Source organism: Staurois parvus, unplaced genomic scaffold (assembly GCF_062004578.1).
Source record: "Staurois parvus isolate SC_StPar_1 unplaced genomic scaffold, SC_StPar_1.0 ptg000757l, whole genome shotgun sequence".
NCBI classification, from domain to species: domain Eukaryota; kingdom Metazoa; phylum Chordata; class Amphibia; order Anura; family Ranidae; genus Staurois; species Staurois parvus.
Window position 1 is genome coordinate 179,688 of NW_028318553.1, and position 17,886 is coordinate 197,573.

The following is a 17,886-nucleotide window of genomic DNA, read 5'->3' on the forward strand; positions in this document are numbered from 1 at the left end:
AATAGATAAATCATGTGAGCGGACTGCAAATAGGTAAATATACAATTATAGAGGGGAAAGAACATTTTTAAACACAGTCAGTGCTAGGCAGGAATTCTACTTTAGCATTACAGTGGAACTTTGAAAAAATCAAAAATGACATGTAGGTTGCAGTTAGTCACTAGCATCAACAAAGCGGTTTATATAACAATGTTACAGGGGGACTCCGAAAACAAAAAACTGCTGTGTTATTGCTAGTCTTCAAAGAATAAATCAACAAGGTGCAGAAACTTCATTCATTCCGAAACATAAAAACAACAATAAATGTTCAATAAGCTGACTCTGTTGCTCACGCACAATAAAGCTCCCCTTCAGAGGGTGCACAGAAAAGTGGTTCAAAGAATGTATCTGCATATAACACAAATACCAAATAAAATGGTGAAAAAGTCCACAAAGCCTTAATTGTCCATGAAAAATAATATACAACACAAACACATTCCCCCTTCATCACGGCTCAAACATTCTGAGCAGTTACCCAACAGATTTCTACATATTCTTAACCACTTCCAGTCCGGACACTTTTACCCCCTTCCTGTCCAGGCCAATATTCAGCTTTCAGCGCTATCACACTTTGAATGACAATTGCGCGGTCATGCAACACTGTACCCATATGAATTTTTTACCATTTTTTTGAGACAGATAAAGCTTTATTATGGTGGTATTTATTCACCGTTGGAATTTTTATTTTTTTTGCTATGTAAATGAAAAAGTCAAAAAATTTTGAAAAAAGTGTTTTTCTTATAAAATTTTGCAAATAAATAATATTTCATCATAAATCTTGACCAAAATGTATTCCGTTATCTTTTTAGTAAAAAAAAAAAAAAGCCAAATTAGCTTATAACCAAAAATTATAATTTGTAAACTTTTTTTTACATTTTTATTTTTTTTTTTATATTATTATGTTTTGTTTTGTTTTTACATACGGTCACCCTAGCAGTACAGTGTCACCATGGTGACACTGTACTACTTGTGGGGGGTGATGAAGATTTTTTTTTTTTTTTACAGTGATTGCTTTTACACCCATATAGGATGTAAAAGCAATCATTTCTCTTTCTCTCTGTCTGCATTCTTGCAGCTATTGAGAACTACTGAGTGAGCTGTGATTGGTCACAGCTTGTCACATGGTACAAGCCTGTTGTGAATAGCCTTGTACCATGTGACCTCTGTGATCATTCACAGATTTCACACGTAGTAAGCAATGATGTCAGAAGTGACATCTTGCTAACTACTTTGCATGTGATCACTGATTGGCCAATCAGTGATCACATGATCAGGACCTCGGGCCATCTGACAATTGGTGTTTCACTGTGTCCGGAGGACACAGCGGGCAACGGATCGCGGTGCTGCGCACTCCCAGGGAGCACGCACAGCTAGAAATAGCGGGTGCCGTTTATGAACGGCAACCCGCCCCTAGATTGCCACCGTGCTGCCGTTTATAAACAGCAGGCGGACGGCAAGTGGTTAAAGAGTAACTCCACTTTTGTTGAGAAAAAACATTCCCCTCCGGGTGATCTACATTGTACATTGCAGGCATTTTAACAAACTTTGTTGTAAGTTTCTACCTTTTGTTATTCTAAAGAAATAGCTGTTTGTTTCTCTGTGTCCATGTGTGGAGTGAATCTGTATGGAAGTGGCTGTATAGTTATCAGCCAGATTCTGTGCCTGCAAGGTCATAATGAGGAAAGTGGCAGGGCCTGCATCCCTTTTAGTCAGGATTTCCTCTTGGTAGTATCTCACCAAAAAGGACATTTTTGTGGCAGGGGATGCCAAAAATTGGACTCGTATCTTAGTGCAGACTTCTGGGAAAATCGGTAAGCCAATCATGCAAGCAGGAAATTTAATTTTCAGGGGGAGTTCTGTACACCATCTGTCTACAGAACTCCTCTAGGTAGCCATATTGCATTTTACAGGAAATGACAGCACTGCAGATTGAAAAGGAAATATCGTTTTTATTAACATTCAGGTACAATACATAATTGTGCAACTGGTGCTATTCTGATCACGTGTGTTATCAGGTCTGTTATTTCATCATGGACAGTAAGTTAGAACAAACGTCAAAGTCTGCGTGAATAGCATCAGTTGCACAGCTCCCAATGTACACAGGACGATGTCTTTGGCACAATGACTTATAAAGGTCGGTGCTCCCTGTGACTGTGTGTGCAGCCTTGTGCTGCCCTCTGTTGGCATGTTACAAAACTAGTCTTGAAACTTTTTGATACCACATCGAATATGCCATCATGAAATATGGAGCAGCAAACTGGAAAACATGAATCTCATAGTTTAGTAGATCTATATGTACTGAGAATGCTCCATAACATCTATTCAGTAATGATATGACACATTACAAGTACATCTTAACCCCCCTGGCAGTATTCCCGAGTGTAGCTCGGGGTAAAGTTTCAGCACCACAAGCGGTAACCCCGAGCTACACTCAGGAATACACTGCAGTGTTGCTCCGGGATCCCTCCAGCACTTACCTTGTGCTGCGCTCCCGCGATGTCCCCCCTGCAGCATCCCCGGCCATCTCTTCCGGCCGATGCCGGCATCTGTCTTCCGGGTTCCGTTCCCTGCAAGCGTTGGGACATACGGGGGACAGAACCGGCGGGAATTTAAAAAATGTAAAAATTTGATTTTCACTCAATACACTAAATCACATAATATTACATTCCTGTATCAAACCATTTCACATACATTTTGTCCCGAGTGCTTTGTCCGGCGCCCTGCCTGAATTTTTACTGTTCTTTCTGCCTGGAAACTGAGAAAAGTCCATGGCGTCCAAAAAGTGTCCCTTTAGGTCAAAAGCGGTTTTAGACCGGCTAGAGAACAGCGATAGTAAATTAGAACCACTTGCAGAATTGAGTGATAATGATTCGTGGGGGAAATTCGTCATCAGACACTGAAAACGATTTTGCGACTTTGCTCAGTGATGTGCGAACTTGGCGCAATATTTCAAATTTCAATATTTTTGGTTTGATTATATTATTGAATTAAATTTATTCTTATTTATGATTATTTATTAAATTATAATTTATGATTTCGTGTTTCAAATTTTATCCTACCCGGGATGTTTACTAGACTCTTGTTTGGACAGATTTCACTGAGTTATTCCTAAAAATTACAGCCTACAATAGAAAAATGACATATTTCCATTGAAAACAATGTACCGCTTTGAGCACAGAAATACTGACATAATCAGACCGCTGGGGAGGCTACAGAATACAGAGAGAAAAGAAAGATAGAGAGAGCGAGAGAGGGAAGAGAGAAAATGAAGGAGAGACATTGGAAAAGGAAAAGAGAGGTGATCAGAAGGGGGAGACAGAGAGGAGAAACTGGAAAAGGGAGAGAGAATGAGAGAGACAGACAGACAAAAGATTAGAAAGGGAGAAGAAAAAGGACAGAGAGTAGGAAAGGAACAGAGAGGCGAGAGAGCGGAGAGGAAGGAGAAGGAGTAGAGGGGAGACATTGTTAAATGGAAAGGGAAAAGATTAGTAAGTGGAGACAGAGAGGAGAGAATGGAAACTGGAAAGTGACAAAGGAAAGATTAGAAAGGGAGAAGTAAGAGGACAGAGAGTGGGAAAGGGAGCGGAGAGGAGAGAGAGAGCGGAGAGGAGAGAGAGAGCGCAGAGGAAGGAGAAAGCAGGGCCATGGATAAGGGGGTATCACCAGTCCTCCTGTTTAGAGCCCAGGCCAGCAGGGGGGCCCAGGCAGCAAGGTGAATCAGATGTGGGCAGGCAGGGTTATCAGCACAAGGGCGATTACTGGAACCAATCCCCTGCAGCAGCTGAAAGCCGGCTTCTTAAAGAGAAAAGAATAAAAAGGGAGACAAGAAAAGACAGAAAGAGGGGATAGGGTAAGGAGAGGAGAGAGTAGAAAGGAAGGAGAAAGGGGAGCCACTGAAGTGAGAAAAGGTTTTAAAAGGGAGAGAAGAGAGACTTGAGGAGATAGATCTAGATAGAAGTGTAGCACTACCGCCTTAGGGGCCGCTTGATCTGAATGGGTTCCCCCATGCTCTGCATGGCCAGGCAACATGAATTTCCCACATTTTGCACACAGGAGTCAGTAAGGTTCTCGAGCTTCTTCTCGTGATTTTATCAAGGGGTTAAGAACTGGGATGGGGTCTGGGGGTACATGGGATGCTCAAGGATCTGCAGAACCTGAGGACAAACTCCCTATATACAAAAATATGGGTAGCAACAGTCTCTTTCCTTGAAGAGCTCCAAAGACTCTTCCTAGTGTACCTCCTCAGACCCCGCATGATTACTCCTCCTCACCCAGCTGGACTGAGGGCATTCCCTGGGCAAGGGGACCCAAGAGCTGCCAGCCTAGAAACAGTCCCAGACGAGAAACTAGCTGGGTCCCTCACCTGACCACCCCTTCCCCCTAGTTGGCCCAGAAGGTGCAAGAGCACTCACACTGTTCACTCCTGTCAGCATGGTGGGCTGGTGGAAGCCTCCAGGCCCCACGCTGGACCGGCTCCTTCCCTGCTACACAGGCTGTCCTCTCTGGGAGACACTGAGGTAGTGGAGATCCTCTTTTACTATGACCTGCCTGCAGGTGGGCTCCCCTCCCTGGGGCCTCAATCCATCTTACACCTGACTGTGTGCACCTCCCCTTAGGCTCTGCCACATTTGAGGGTTCCCTTGGTCACCATGCCCAGCCTCCTGCCAGGGGATTGGCCAGAGTTCCACAAGCATGCAGATCTGGGCCTCCTCCCCTCCTCCAGAAATCTCTCAGGTTTCTGGAGAGCTGGGAAGGGCTCCAGAAGCCCTGACCTGATTGAGCCTCCTAGCCTGTCCTGAGGTGAACTCCTGCCTCACTCACAGGCTAACTCACCCCGGGCTGCTACTCAGCATCTGCCTAAAACAAAAAAAAAGAAAAAAAAACAGCCTATCTAGCTAACCTGGAGGGCGTTAGAAAAGGTTATGGTATAGAGGAGAGAGAAAAATGGTGAGAAGAAATGAGAGAAGAAATCAAAGAGATAGGCGAGAGGAGACATTGGAAAGGTGAAAGAGAAAGAGGGAGAGAAGACAGTGTGAGAAACCAATATACAATACAATAATAATATATGAATACATCTCCCCTTTAAGTTTACTTTATTTTTGTCATCTACAATAACATAGATATTTCATGGCACAGGTATAAAAACAAATGATGTGACACAAACAATGGAGGTATAGCTGTAACATGTGTCACATTAAAATACTATAGTTCTACAACAGACAATATAAAGTCCACAGCTGCACCCAAGACACCCAGCAATGTGCACTTACACTATATTGCCAAAAGTATTGGGCCCCTCCAAATCATTGGATTCAGGGGTACCAATCCCCTCCATGGACACAGGTGTATACAATCAAGCCCCTAGGCATGCAGACTGCTTCTACAAACATTGGTGAATGAATGGGTCGCTCTCAGGAGCTCAGTGACTCCAAGCGTGGTCCCGTGATAGGTTGTCACCTGTGCAATAAGTCCATCCGTGACATTTCCTGGCTACTAAATATTCCACGCTCAACTGTTAGTGGGATTATAACAAAGTGGAAGCAACTGGAAACAGTGGTAGGCCACGTAAAATGACAGAGCGGGGTCATCGCATGGTGAAGCGCACAGTGCGCAGAAGTCGCCAACTGTCTGCCGAGTCAATAGCTAAAGACTTACAAACTTCATGTGGCCTTCAGATTAGCACAACTGTGTGTAGAGAGCTTCATGGAATGGGTTTCCATGGCTGAGCAGCTGCATCCAAGCCTTACATCACCAAGTGCAATGCAAAGATTTGGATGCCGTGGTGTAAAGCACACCACCACTGGACCCTAGAGCAGGGGAGACGTGTTCTCTGGAGTGACCAATCACGCTTCTCTATCTGGAAATCTGATGGACGTGTCTGAATTTGGTGGTTGCCAGGAGAACAGTTCCTGCCTGACTGCATCGTGCCAAGTGTAAAGTTTGGTGGAGGGGGATTATGATGTGGCGTTGTTCTTCAGGGGTTGGGCTTGGCCCCCTAGTTCCAGTGAAGGAAACTCTTAAGGCGTCAGAATACCAAGACATTTTGGACAATTTCATGCTCCCAACTTTGTGGGAACAGTTTGGGGATGGCCCCTTCCTGTTCCAACATGACTGCGCACCAGTGCACAAAGCAAGGTCCATAAAGACATGGATGAGCCAGTTTTGGGTGGAGGAACTTGACTGGCCTGCACAGAGTCCTGACCTCAACCCCATAGAACACCTTTGGGATGAATTAGAGCAGAGACTGTGAGCCAGGCCTTCTCATCAGACATCAGTGCCTGACCTCACAAATGTGCTTCTGGAAGAATGGTCCAACCTTCCCATAGACACCCTCCTAAACCTTGTGGACGGCCTTCCCAGAAGAGTTGAAGCTGTTATAGCTGCAAAGGGCGGGGCCAACTCAATGGTGAACTCTACAGACTAAGACTGGGAGGCCATTAAAGTTGATGTGCGTGTAAAGGCCGGCCGACCAATACTTTTGGCAATATAGTGCATATTGTGGGTGAGAGTCCCTGCTACAGGTGCTCAGTACCCACCAACCAAAAAAAAGAACGTACCCTGGAGGGCCCTTCTCCACATAGTATGGATCATCGCTCTCCCGTGACCACCTTGGTGGGAGGAACAGGAAATGCATGTCATGTTCCCCATGCCCTGCCCCCAGTAGACCTTCGGGGGAAGGGTTCTCATATGGTAGTGAATTATTCTTCTCATTCACAAAATATGGTGTGTCCCCCGATTCCCTTTAATTCCACCGAGACTTTTTAGATCCCATATAGGGACAAGTGGAACCGATGTTGGGGAATCCCAGCAGATTATGGAACCCTGAACCAAACGGGAATATAATATCATTAACCTCTCTCCACATGCTCTTTCCAATGATGAAATACAGCTCTTAGCAAGTTATATATACAGTTTATTTACTATGTTGTATGTAGGTTCTTAACATGTACTGTATGTTATATGTTAAATGATGATGTCTTTTCACGTTTGTAATAAATTATTTAATTATTATCTATTGTCTGTTTTGGGTTGCCCTTAAAGTCCTAGTTCAAACTCTTGGGGAACATACCTTTGGGTATACAACTTTTGAGATGTTGGCAACCATGGAATGAACTCAGTGCTGGGTCTATTTACTGCTAAGTACCCACCAAGGGTCTATTTTTTGAGCCTTTTGCATCTGGACCTTAAAGGACTAGAAATCACATAGGGGTCAAATGCAACCACTGACTTTCCAGTCCACAACAAAAAATAATTATACGCACTTTTTGTGCATTTTCTTTAGATATACACCATACAAGTACACCTACATCTAATGTTGGTAGGGTTTAATATAACACTTTCTGGTTGCACTGCTACTTCCCAGAGGTGGCTGAATGCTGCATTGTGCATGACTGACAGATACAGTAAGGAGCTTCCTGTAATAAGGACCACTCACTGCTGCTCTCTCTGTTTGGGCAAAGTGACCGGTCTTGCTCCGCCCCTCCCTGTAGTTTTCTGTAGGCAGCTTTAGTGTGTGGGGTCTGCTAGGCCCCTCCCACAGCTCTGCTCTCTGCACAGGCTATGTACAGCATAGTAATGATGACACTGCTACTTTTACAAGGCAATAGGAATTTGGCGAACACAAAGTGGGTTTATATCCTTTGTGGTCATTGAGGGATATACTTAAAGCGGAACCTTACCCATAACAACTTGATAAAAAAATAATGCTCTTTAGCAAAGAACATACATTCCACATTAATAATTATGCTACTAAAACTAGTGTATGCTGTAAATTGTCTCCAGCATTGTTTCTGCTTCTTCTTGCTGGAAGCTGCCATTTTGTTGAAGCCCAAAGCCCCTGAAGAGCAGTAAATCATAAAGCGGAACTAAACCCATCGATTAAAACAGTTTAAAAAACTGTTACATTCTTAGAATGCCGGGATTGCGAACTATCAATGAAACTATCAAGCCACCAAATGGCTGGTGTCATAACTGATCACATGTGCAGCACCATGGCAGTTGCAGATCAAACAGAAGCAGCTTCCTTGGCTAGGAGGGTTTAATTCCGAGTTAAGGCTTAGCAGCAGACCCGGATATACAAAATTCGTCTAAAATGCCTAAAAATGGAGAGCAACTGAGCATGTGCAGAGCAGGGTGAGACAGTGTATTACTGGATTTCAAACAGTATACTTGTTAATGTTTTACATAGCTGTACCTGCAAAAGGGCCCAACCTGAAGTGATCTAGCAGGACTTCATTTTCTTACTAAAGTTGCACATTATGTTCTAAAGGCTCAAGTTTTTTTTACCTTCATGCATTCTATGTATGATGGTAAAAAACCTTCTCTGTACAGCATCCCCCCAGCCCCCCCTAACAATCACCTAAGCCCCCTCTCGAACCAGCGATGTGCACTGGAGTCTCGGCTATCCCAGGACTCCCTCTTCTCATTGACTGAAACAGATGAGGAAGCCATTGGCTCCCAATGCTGTCAATCACAGCCAGTGAGCCAATGAGAAGGGGGGGGCCGAGCCGCGGCTCCGTGTGTGAATGGACACATGGAGCAGCAGGTGCTCCCATAGCAAGCTGTTTGCTGTGGGGGCACACAACAGGAGGGAGGGGCCAGGAGCGCTGGTGGGAAGAGGAGGATCCAAGCTGCTCTGCAAAAGTGTAGACATGTTTGTTATTTTTTTCTATTAAAAAAAACCTATAGAATTACTTTAAATAAATAGAAGTTTTTGTGCCCTGAATTCAGCTTTAAAAGTTGCAATGGTGGGAGAGCGAAAAAGTAAAGGACTGAAAAAAAAGAGGGTTTATTTGGTATAAGGATTTATTTTTTCAAAGCTTTTATTATTAGCTGACGCAAATTATACTACACATTATTATACTACATACCATATGTAAGGAAGACTTTACGTGTTGTTAATGCCAAATAAAAGACAGGCGAATTCAAGACAAAATCAAAGTCATCCTAAATCTTGAAGCAGGATTAAACCCAAAACCAAAAACGTAATATATTGCAGCTTACCAATCATTAAATATGGTGGCTGCATTGGTTTTCTTTTTTGGGGGGCTTTTTCCCCTCTGTTCTTAACTGGTGATCTGGCCAGTAACACCTATAACCTCCTGTATTAGTGAGACACAACTCTGGAGGAATGACCACAGGAGGCACAGCAAACAGCAGCATTGACTGTCTGGGGAGAGGGTCGTGTTAAATGTATTACCAGATTTAGATACACTAACAAATTAAAGCCAAACTCTAGCTCACATTTTATAATCAGTTACAGATAAACAGTTTTGTTTTTTTGGGGGGATAAAGGATTCACATTAATAAATAAAGGCTGATCGTTTTCCTCTGCCAGCCTTAAAGCGGATTTCCAGCCCTTTTTTTTTTTCACTAAAAAACATCCCCGCAATGGTCTCAACTAATCTAATACATTCCGGCATTTGTATAAATGTAGTTTTTCTTATTGCATTGTTCTTTAAAAAACTTGCTGTGCTCTCTTTAGCAAGCTCGCTCCCATCTTTAGTGTGGGCATCTGAAGCCCACTCGTTGCTCCTTCCGGGATATGGTGCTGCTGGCTACCCAGCATGCACCTCCCGATCCTGCGCATGCACAGTGCGTACAAAGTGTGGCATACTCATCTTCATTTATCTCTGCCTGGCATTGCATCTTTTCTGTTTTAGAAATACAACGATGCTAGAAGTGGAGGCTTTTTTCCTGATTTGTCCATCAGAACGGTCCTCTTCTGCTGTACCTCGCAATATAATATCCGGCCTGTGAGAAAGCTGCTTTACAGCTCAGGGGATTTGAAATCTCTGTGGCTCTCTCTCCTCTCCTTCCAGCGATGACAGTATGGGCTAGACAGTATCTGATTGGTTAGCACTGTCCTTGTAACGGGGCTGACCAATCAAAAGCCTTCTAGCCCGAACTGTCATCCCTGCAAGGAGAGGAAAGCCTCTGAGGATATGGAACATCTGCCTCCATAGTATATATTCCCCACTCTCTGCTCAGCATGGGATCTCTACTGGACAGTTTCCCACACCACTCCTCTGTGAACTCATGCTATGACAAGCCTGGGTTCACACAGAAGTAGTAAGGAAGCCGCATGCGATTTGGACAGGAATCGCATTCCTGTTCAAAATCGCATGCTAATCTGTGCAGTGCAATTTGTATTGACGCAAATCGCACCACAAAGTATCGATTTCCGGTATCGGGAGATTTTCACAAGTATGAGTACTCAGAAAATACTCAGTATCAGCACTGATACTGATACCAGTATCAGTGTATCCCTACACCAGAGAGCTAGAGAGCTATTTGAAGGGGAGACTTTTTATCCATGGACTTGTACATAGTTGCTAAGGCGTTTATCCAGTTCCCTTGGGCATGCCATACACCCCTCAATCCCATCTAAGGTTAAAACCCTTTAATAAAATCACAAAACCAAGCTTGAGGACTGTGTACTGTCTCCAGTGTGCAGGTGTGGGGGAAAAATGCGTGTTGCCTGGCTGTGCAGAGTTGTACAGGGACCCAAAACTTAGCGACTCTTAAGGGGGTTTGTGCTACAAATATAAATGAATAACAGCGCACACAGCTGTCCATAAGAAGTAAGATTGCACTGTTATAATAACAACTGACCAACTATTTCTCTTTAAAATTCACAGATACTTCTCTATGGGATAGATGGACAGGAGACCAGCTGCATTTTTTTCCTTATAGGTCATCTTTACTGGGTGCTCCACCTCAATGATTTCCTGTCTCCAGTGGCTGCCAATTGCTTGGCATCCTGGCAAAAGTTGCTCTTCTGTCTGCTCATTCCTCCAATTTTGGTAAAGAATGTAGCATGACTGTGAGTCACTTTGGGTGGGGGGCCCATGGAACCCAGCTCACTTTGGAGAGGTGGGGAGACCCCTGTCTCAGCTCCCCATATCCCTATTATGTGTAAGTCACCCTGTGCCTGTTAGGGGTACAGGGAGAATTGTCCTAATATTGTTTAGACATGTATAGGTGGGGTGGGGGCTGTGGATTGTTTGGTGTTATGGGGTTGCATCCCATTGTTCTATTGTGTGTCTGGCTTGGGAGCAAACTATTGTGGGATGTATGTGTTTATGGGTATTGGCTTGGTGGGGGGGGGGTGTCTCCAGCAGCCCTCCCTCCTGATAGGACTGTCTGTTGGTGTGTCTCTTGTTACTAAATGTAGATTGCCCCGCCCTGTGTCATTATGCAGGGAGGGGGGATTGTTCCCTTGAGTGTATTTATCTTGTATCTGTGTTAAAATAAAGTAGTCTACCTTCTGGATTACTTCAAGACTGGTGTCGTCTAGTCTTGTATAGTCAGCTGTGGTGTCTGTGGTCGGTGTTCGGACAGGGAAGCGGTAGTCTAAAAGAAGTACCCAAGCGCAGTCTGGGGTCTATTCCATTACAATGACCATTTTTTTTTTTTTTTATTGGTGATTGAGCTCAGAATGAAATATCCCAATGTCATTCCCATAGCCAACCAATGTCAGTATTTCTAGGATATTTTGACAGCCATAATTAAGGTGGTCATGCTCTATATTTTGCTACTGTTTCCTCCCACGTGCCTGAGAAAAATTCTGTGAAAAAAAAACTGTCTGCCAGAAGATATTTTTCAGCACTATAACACCACCTTTTAACATATATTTAGTTTCGATAAGTTTCTAAGACCATTACACATTTATTCACACAAAAAAAGTAAAAAAAAAAAAAAAGAAATAAGTTTTACATGGGTTAACTTGCAATTTTATGTCTAGTAGTTGACTTTTTTGCCACGGAAAGCCAAGTGTTTGGTGTTACAGGGCATTTTTTCTTGGATGAAAATACTGAAAATGGTTATGGAAGAACATAAGGAAGATGAGGAATGGAATATAAAACTACTATTGTGGTAGTTTTCTATTTCAGAAAGAGAATGTAACATATATTAATACTGATAACTGTCTTTATATAATGATCCTGCAGCTCCAGATGTATGAAGGGGTTTTTTTTTATTTTCCTGTCCACTTAGCCCTCAATATCTGGTACCATTTAGTGCGTTATTGCTCCAGAAGATATTACATGGCCTAGACTAATCCAGGTTGTTGCCCGTTGCTTTCTTGGTTGACTTAGCTATGACCTTCTTGTGGCTATCAGGATTTGGTTCCTCTTCACTGATGGCTTTCTCTTTGTCCATGAGGTGTTTGGAGAGGACTTCCTTTTTACTGTCCACAGTGGCCTGACGTAGGGCTCTCTTTAGGTTCTTTACTTTCTCTCGCAGGTGGGCATTGGCTTTCTCTAAGAAACGAACCTTCTGGGATAAGGTCTTTGAACGTTCCTCTTCTTCCAACAAAGCCCTTTGAACTGAATCACACAGCAACTGCAAAAGAAGAACATAAGTAAAATTGGAGTCGCTAAGAAGGATCAAACATTGGGTAAATATTGGCCAAATTTAAAGGAAGAACTGTTTTTGTTGGATAAAGCAGACTCTCTGTTTCAACAAATACAGTCGAATGTGAGTCTAATGTTCTCAAAGTGGAAGATGTTGGGAAAGAAAAAGGAGTTGCAATGTTCATAAAATAGAAGCTATTAAACAACACCAGTCAAGCATTTTTTTTAGATTTAAGTCCAAATGAGAAGAGGTATAACCTTTTTTCTTTTCTTTTTGCTCTCATTGGTGGATTTACTTTTATTTTTCACTTTTTTCACTGGAATAAGAAGCGGAGACAAATTTCCAGTGGAGATACAAATAGCACCAAATACACTTTTTTTTCTCCAAGCTGCATGAATTTGTTCTCACTTCTGTCCCAATGTATCAGAATGTCATCAAAACAGGGAATGAAAGGAAACACCCTCATTGACAAGTTTCACACAGTGAGGGATCAGTTGAGGCTCATAGGTAATAATTCACCACTGGCTCCCACCCAGGGGTGGACTGACAACTCATGGGGCCCCCGGGCAATAGGGGATCATGGGGCCCCTGTGTCCTTGCCCAAACTCAAAAAAACCTATGAAAAAGATACCAGGGGCATCTCATGGGGCCCCTTACTGACCCCGGGCCCTCGGGCAGTGCCCGAGTTTCCAAATGGTCAGTCCGCCCCTGCTCCCACCATGACACTTATTCCCCTTTTGGCCAACATAAATATACAACTTTTGCACAAAAAAGGTAATCTGATTTACTGTGGAAAGGAGAAAACAATCTCTAAGCAGGGACTGGCCAAATTTCAACCCATGTATGGACACTGTGGTCACACAGAAGTTGATCTACTGATTGGCCACCCGATCAGCGCTGTAAATTATTTTAACAATGGTGGGGAAGTCTCTTCGCTGTCAGAATTCAAAGACACACTGAGGAGAATTCCCCCATCCACCTTGAATGTGTGGATGGGGGAATCAAATTTTTTTTCGCTGGTCGAACAAAAAATGGCCAGCTTTAGTAATCACAGAGGGCTCCCAGCATGCTGGAAATTCTGTGTGTGTAATAATAAACTATTTTGATACTTTAAAGTGGTTGTAAAGGCTCAAGGTATTTTTACCTTCAAGGTAAGAAACCTTCTGTGTGCAGCAGTGCCCCTAGCCCCTCTTAATACTTACCTGAGTCCCATCTCGATCCAGCAATGTGCACGAGAACAGTAGCTCCCCAGGGTCTCCTTATCCTCACTGGCTGAGACAGCAACGTGAGCCAATGGCTGTCGATCACAGACAGTGAGCCAATGAGGAGAGAGCAGGGGGCGAAGCCGATCAGTGCTCTTTGTGTGAATGGACACACAGAGCAGCAGCTCAGAAGCGAGCGGGTACCCCCATAGCAAGCTGCTTGCTATAGGTGAACTCAACAGGAGGAAGGGGACAGCAGCACCGGTGGGTGACCGCAGAAGAGGAAGTTTGAGACTGTTCTGTGCAAAAACACTACACAGAGCATGTAAGTATGTCATGTTTGTTACTGTTTTTTTTTTAGCTGCCTTTATTATCACTTTAAGGTAGTCTTTCTCAATCTTTTCAACACAGAGGAACCCTTGAAATAACTTTCTGGTCTCAGGGACCCCCTGCAAAATATAACTATAACTCATGATACCTTTGTGTGATAGTCCATGGAAGAATGCTCCTTACACCCAGGGCCGGTGCTAGACTATTTTGTGCCCTAGGCAAGACCAGCTACTTGCGCCCCCCCCCCCCAAAAAAAAAAAAAAAACATTTTTTTTAACAACAGTAGAAAATATTAAATCAACAAAACATGAAACTGCTAAATTTCTTTTTATTTGCAAAAATAAGTGGCTTAAGATAGCTCTGACAGATCCCAGGCTGGCATTCCCCAGGCAATAGGAGGAGTTAAAAGGCTGTGACCAGGGGCGGACTGACAACTCATGGGGCCCCCGGGCAATAGGGGATCATGGGGCCCCTGTGTCCTTGCTCAAACTCAAAAAAGCCTATGGAAAAGGAACCAGGGGCATCTCATGGGGCCCCCTACTGACCCCGGGCCCCCGGGCAGTGCTCAAGTTTCCAAATGGTGAGTCCACCCCTGGCTGTGACAGCAGGCAGCCCCACACACAGAGAACACCTGAACTGAGCGATCCCAGACAGTGACAGATCCGACACAACACACCACCACCAACAAGGACACAGATCAGCAGGCCCAACAGTCATTAAAAGAGCAGGCTGTAGGACCGTGATGATGTCATCACTCACTGACACATTGCACATGTGATTGATGGCCAGCTGGCCGGGTCACACTCAGACACAGGACATCAGGGTCAGACATTAACATTACCTTCCTCTGCAGGCACAGCTCAGCCTCCGCTGATGAATGGGAAGAGAAGGGCTTGAACTCCACAGTGATCAGCAGCCATCAGCCGGCTTGCAGTAAGGCACTGAGTCTCAGAGGAACACTGGAAGGAGCGGCAGCTCAGCTGCTACACTGGCCCCAGGCACCCATCATCTTCCTCTGTCCTTTCTTCCTCCCCCTCTTCCGCCCCGCCCCTCAGCTGAAGGATCATTCATGACATGGTGGCGTCCCACAAAGAGAGAGTACCAGCCTGTGCTGCGCCCAGGAGCTCCTAGGTGGCAGTGCACCCTAGACGGATGCCTAGTTTGCCTGGCGGAAGCAGTGGCCCTACTTACGCTTGAGTTCATTGGTAAGCATTAGCCCCTTACAGATCGCTAAAAAGATCAATGGTGTCAGTGGGAATTTATCTGAAGGCAGAAATTGCTCATTGCTCATAGAATCCCTAGCAACCATGGAAGAACTCTAGGGTTCCATGGAACGCTGGTTGAGAAACTCTGCTTTAAAGTCTCATTATTGTTCCAAAGTTACCCTCTCACACACCTCCATGGCCCATTTGCTGTACTGCATCAGCTATAAAGAATACATAGCCATGTGAATGTCAGGAATCAGCAGCAGGGATGGCTAGATATGTGTGCCTGCACTTGGGAAACTGAGACCAGAGTATGTATGCTTTAAGCAATATTTATTTACAGCAAAACCAAAATTCACCTAAACACTAGCAAACAGAAAACACAGCATACAGCAAAGTCACTGTAACAACTAACCGAGTGACAAAATACCTAACAACCTAACTATAATACAATATATACAAAATGAAGAACACAGATCACAGGTAATACCAGAGATGCAAGGAAGGGGGGATCAGAAACAAGGGGAGCAGATATAAGGTAACAGGGTACAGGGTGCAAGGCAACAGCAAGGAGCAGGATAAATGGCGCACACAGTATCTGCCTAACAAAGCAAGGCACTGACGCAAGAGGCACTAGTACAGGAGGAACTAAATACATTCCCAGTAGCCAGCATCACCTACTTAGACCAAATAGGATATCTCAGCTAATTTTTTTTAAACAGGGATTAGTAATAGTATTTACATGTTCAATCTCAACCTTAGAAAAAGTCATAACAAAATGGTGACTTGGGAGGGGAATGAGGTGCAAAGACTTGTAGACCCTAAAAACACAATATTAAAAATATTTTCCAAAACATACTTTTGCCTTCTTAGGTCTTCACCTAACTTATCGATGATCTCCTAGTCTTAGATCTGAATTGTCATTTATCACCTAGTTTAAGTTTTATCTTCTTTATTTATGGATTATTTCCTAGTTGTGTACACAAAAGTATCAATTATCTCCATGCTTTAGGTCTACATTACCAAATATCTGCTAGTCTAAAGCCAGCCATAGCATTAAATCTAGGCAGGTTCAGCAGGGACATGGCAAAATTTGAACCATGTATGGGCAGGCTGAATGTACCAAAGTTGATCAATCGATTACCTTTGGGCATAACCAGCCTGTTGGTAGCAGCTATGGCGGGGGGGAGAACACAATAGCTCCATGGGAGGGATTCCCTCATCAACACTGACTGTGTTGATGAGGGAGTCGAGCGATTTTCTTTCCTGCAACCCGTGGAAAATCGCTCCATCTATAGCTGGATTTAGGTTAATACCTAACACCATTTTTTATTATTTTTTAACATTTGAATAAAGATCAAAAGAAGATTCAAAAACAGGAAAAGGTTGACGAAGACCAAGGCTACAAAACAGACATGTGAGCCAGGAAATATCAATGAGGAAATGATGGAATAACCTGAAATCCTCAAAGGAAAAATTAACAAAGAGCCAGCGTGGGGGACACAGATAAGACTGGGATAACGTGAAGCAGCAGATGTTTGTCCTCTGCTCACCCTACTGTCCTCTTGAGCTTCCCAGTCTGGAGAGAAGACCTGAGGATCCGTTCCGGTCACACAGTTGGAGAACTGAAAGATACTGGCGAAGATGCGATTGTTTTCCTGTGTGTTGGGGAAAATGGGGTCTTGAAAGTTGACTCCGTGAGGAAGGAGATTGTAATTTTCATCCATCCTAAAACAATTTAAAAAAATTAGAATGCAAAATTAAAAAAACACTAGGAAAGTTTTAAGAGGCAGTTAAGGAAACAAAAATGTCAACTACAGAACTTTTAATCTGAAATGTTAGAACTGTGCTTACATCAGAATATCCATTTAATTTACCTTTAAAATACAGGTGTACCTCGGTTTACGAATTTAATTCGTTCTGCGGGACTTTCCGTATTGTGAAAAATTTGTAAACTGAAACGCGGTTTCCCAAAGGAATGCATTGAAAACCAATTATTCTGTTCCAGAGGTCAGAAAAAAGTTAAAAAAAGTCTTTTATTTGTTCAAAGCTCTTTATAAAGTACACTTTAAAGGCATAAAGGGACATGATTAAAAACAAATTCGTAAATGCATTGAAAACCAATTAATCCATTCCAGAGGTCAGAAAAAAGTAAGAAAAAAGTCTTTTATCTGTTCAAACTTGTTACGGAGGTCAGAAAAAAGTCAAAAAACGTTTTATCTGTTCAAAACTCTTTATAAAGGTATAAAGGGACATGATTAAAAAAAAATTTTGTAAATGCAATGAATACCCATTAATTTGTTCCGGAGGTCAGAAAAAAGTTTTAAAAAATAATTTATCTGTTCAAAACTCTTTATAAAGTGCACTTTAAAGGCATAAATACTGTACAGGGACATGATTATTATATTATCATTATTATACAGGATTTATATGGCTCCAACAGTTTGCTCAGCGCTTTACAATATAACGGGAGACAATACAGCAACAATACAGTTCAATACAAGAGGGATAGGAGGGCCCTGATCCTTGGAGCTTAAAAATTAATTAAAAAAGTCTTATCTGTTCAAAACTCTTTAAAAAGTGTACTTTAAAGGCATAAATACTGTACAGGGACATGATTAAAAAGTAATTCGTAAATGCAATGAAAACCAATTAATCCGTTCTGGAGGTCAGAAGAAAAGTCAAAAAATGTTTTATCGGTTCAAAACTCTTTATAAAGTGCACTTTAAAGGCATAAAGGGACATGATTAAAA

General features: G+C 43.1%; 1 protein-coding gene across 1 annotated transcript in view; it reads right to left on the reverse strand.

Moving 5' to 3' along the window:
- Positions 1 to 5,115: 5,115 nt before the first annotated feature.
- The window catches only part of LOC149444976 (coiled-coil domain-containing protein 3-like), a 44,431-nt gene continuing 31,660 nt past the window's right edge, over positions 5,116 to 17,886 (reverse strand). Inside the window, exons 2-3 of the mRNA XM_089654333.1 lie at positions 16,687 to 16,861; positions 5,116 to 12,384 (exon numbers count right to left, since the gene is read on the reverse strand). Coding sequence (XP_089510459.1) covers positions 12,097 to 12,384; positions 16,687 to 16,861 — 463 coding nt within the window. The 3' untranslated portion in view covers positions 5,116 to 12,096. The remainder of the gene's footprint in view (positions 12,385 to 16,686; positions 16,862 to 17,886) is intronic.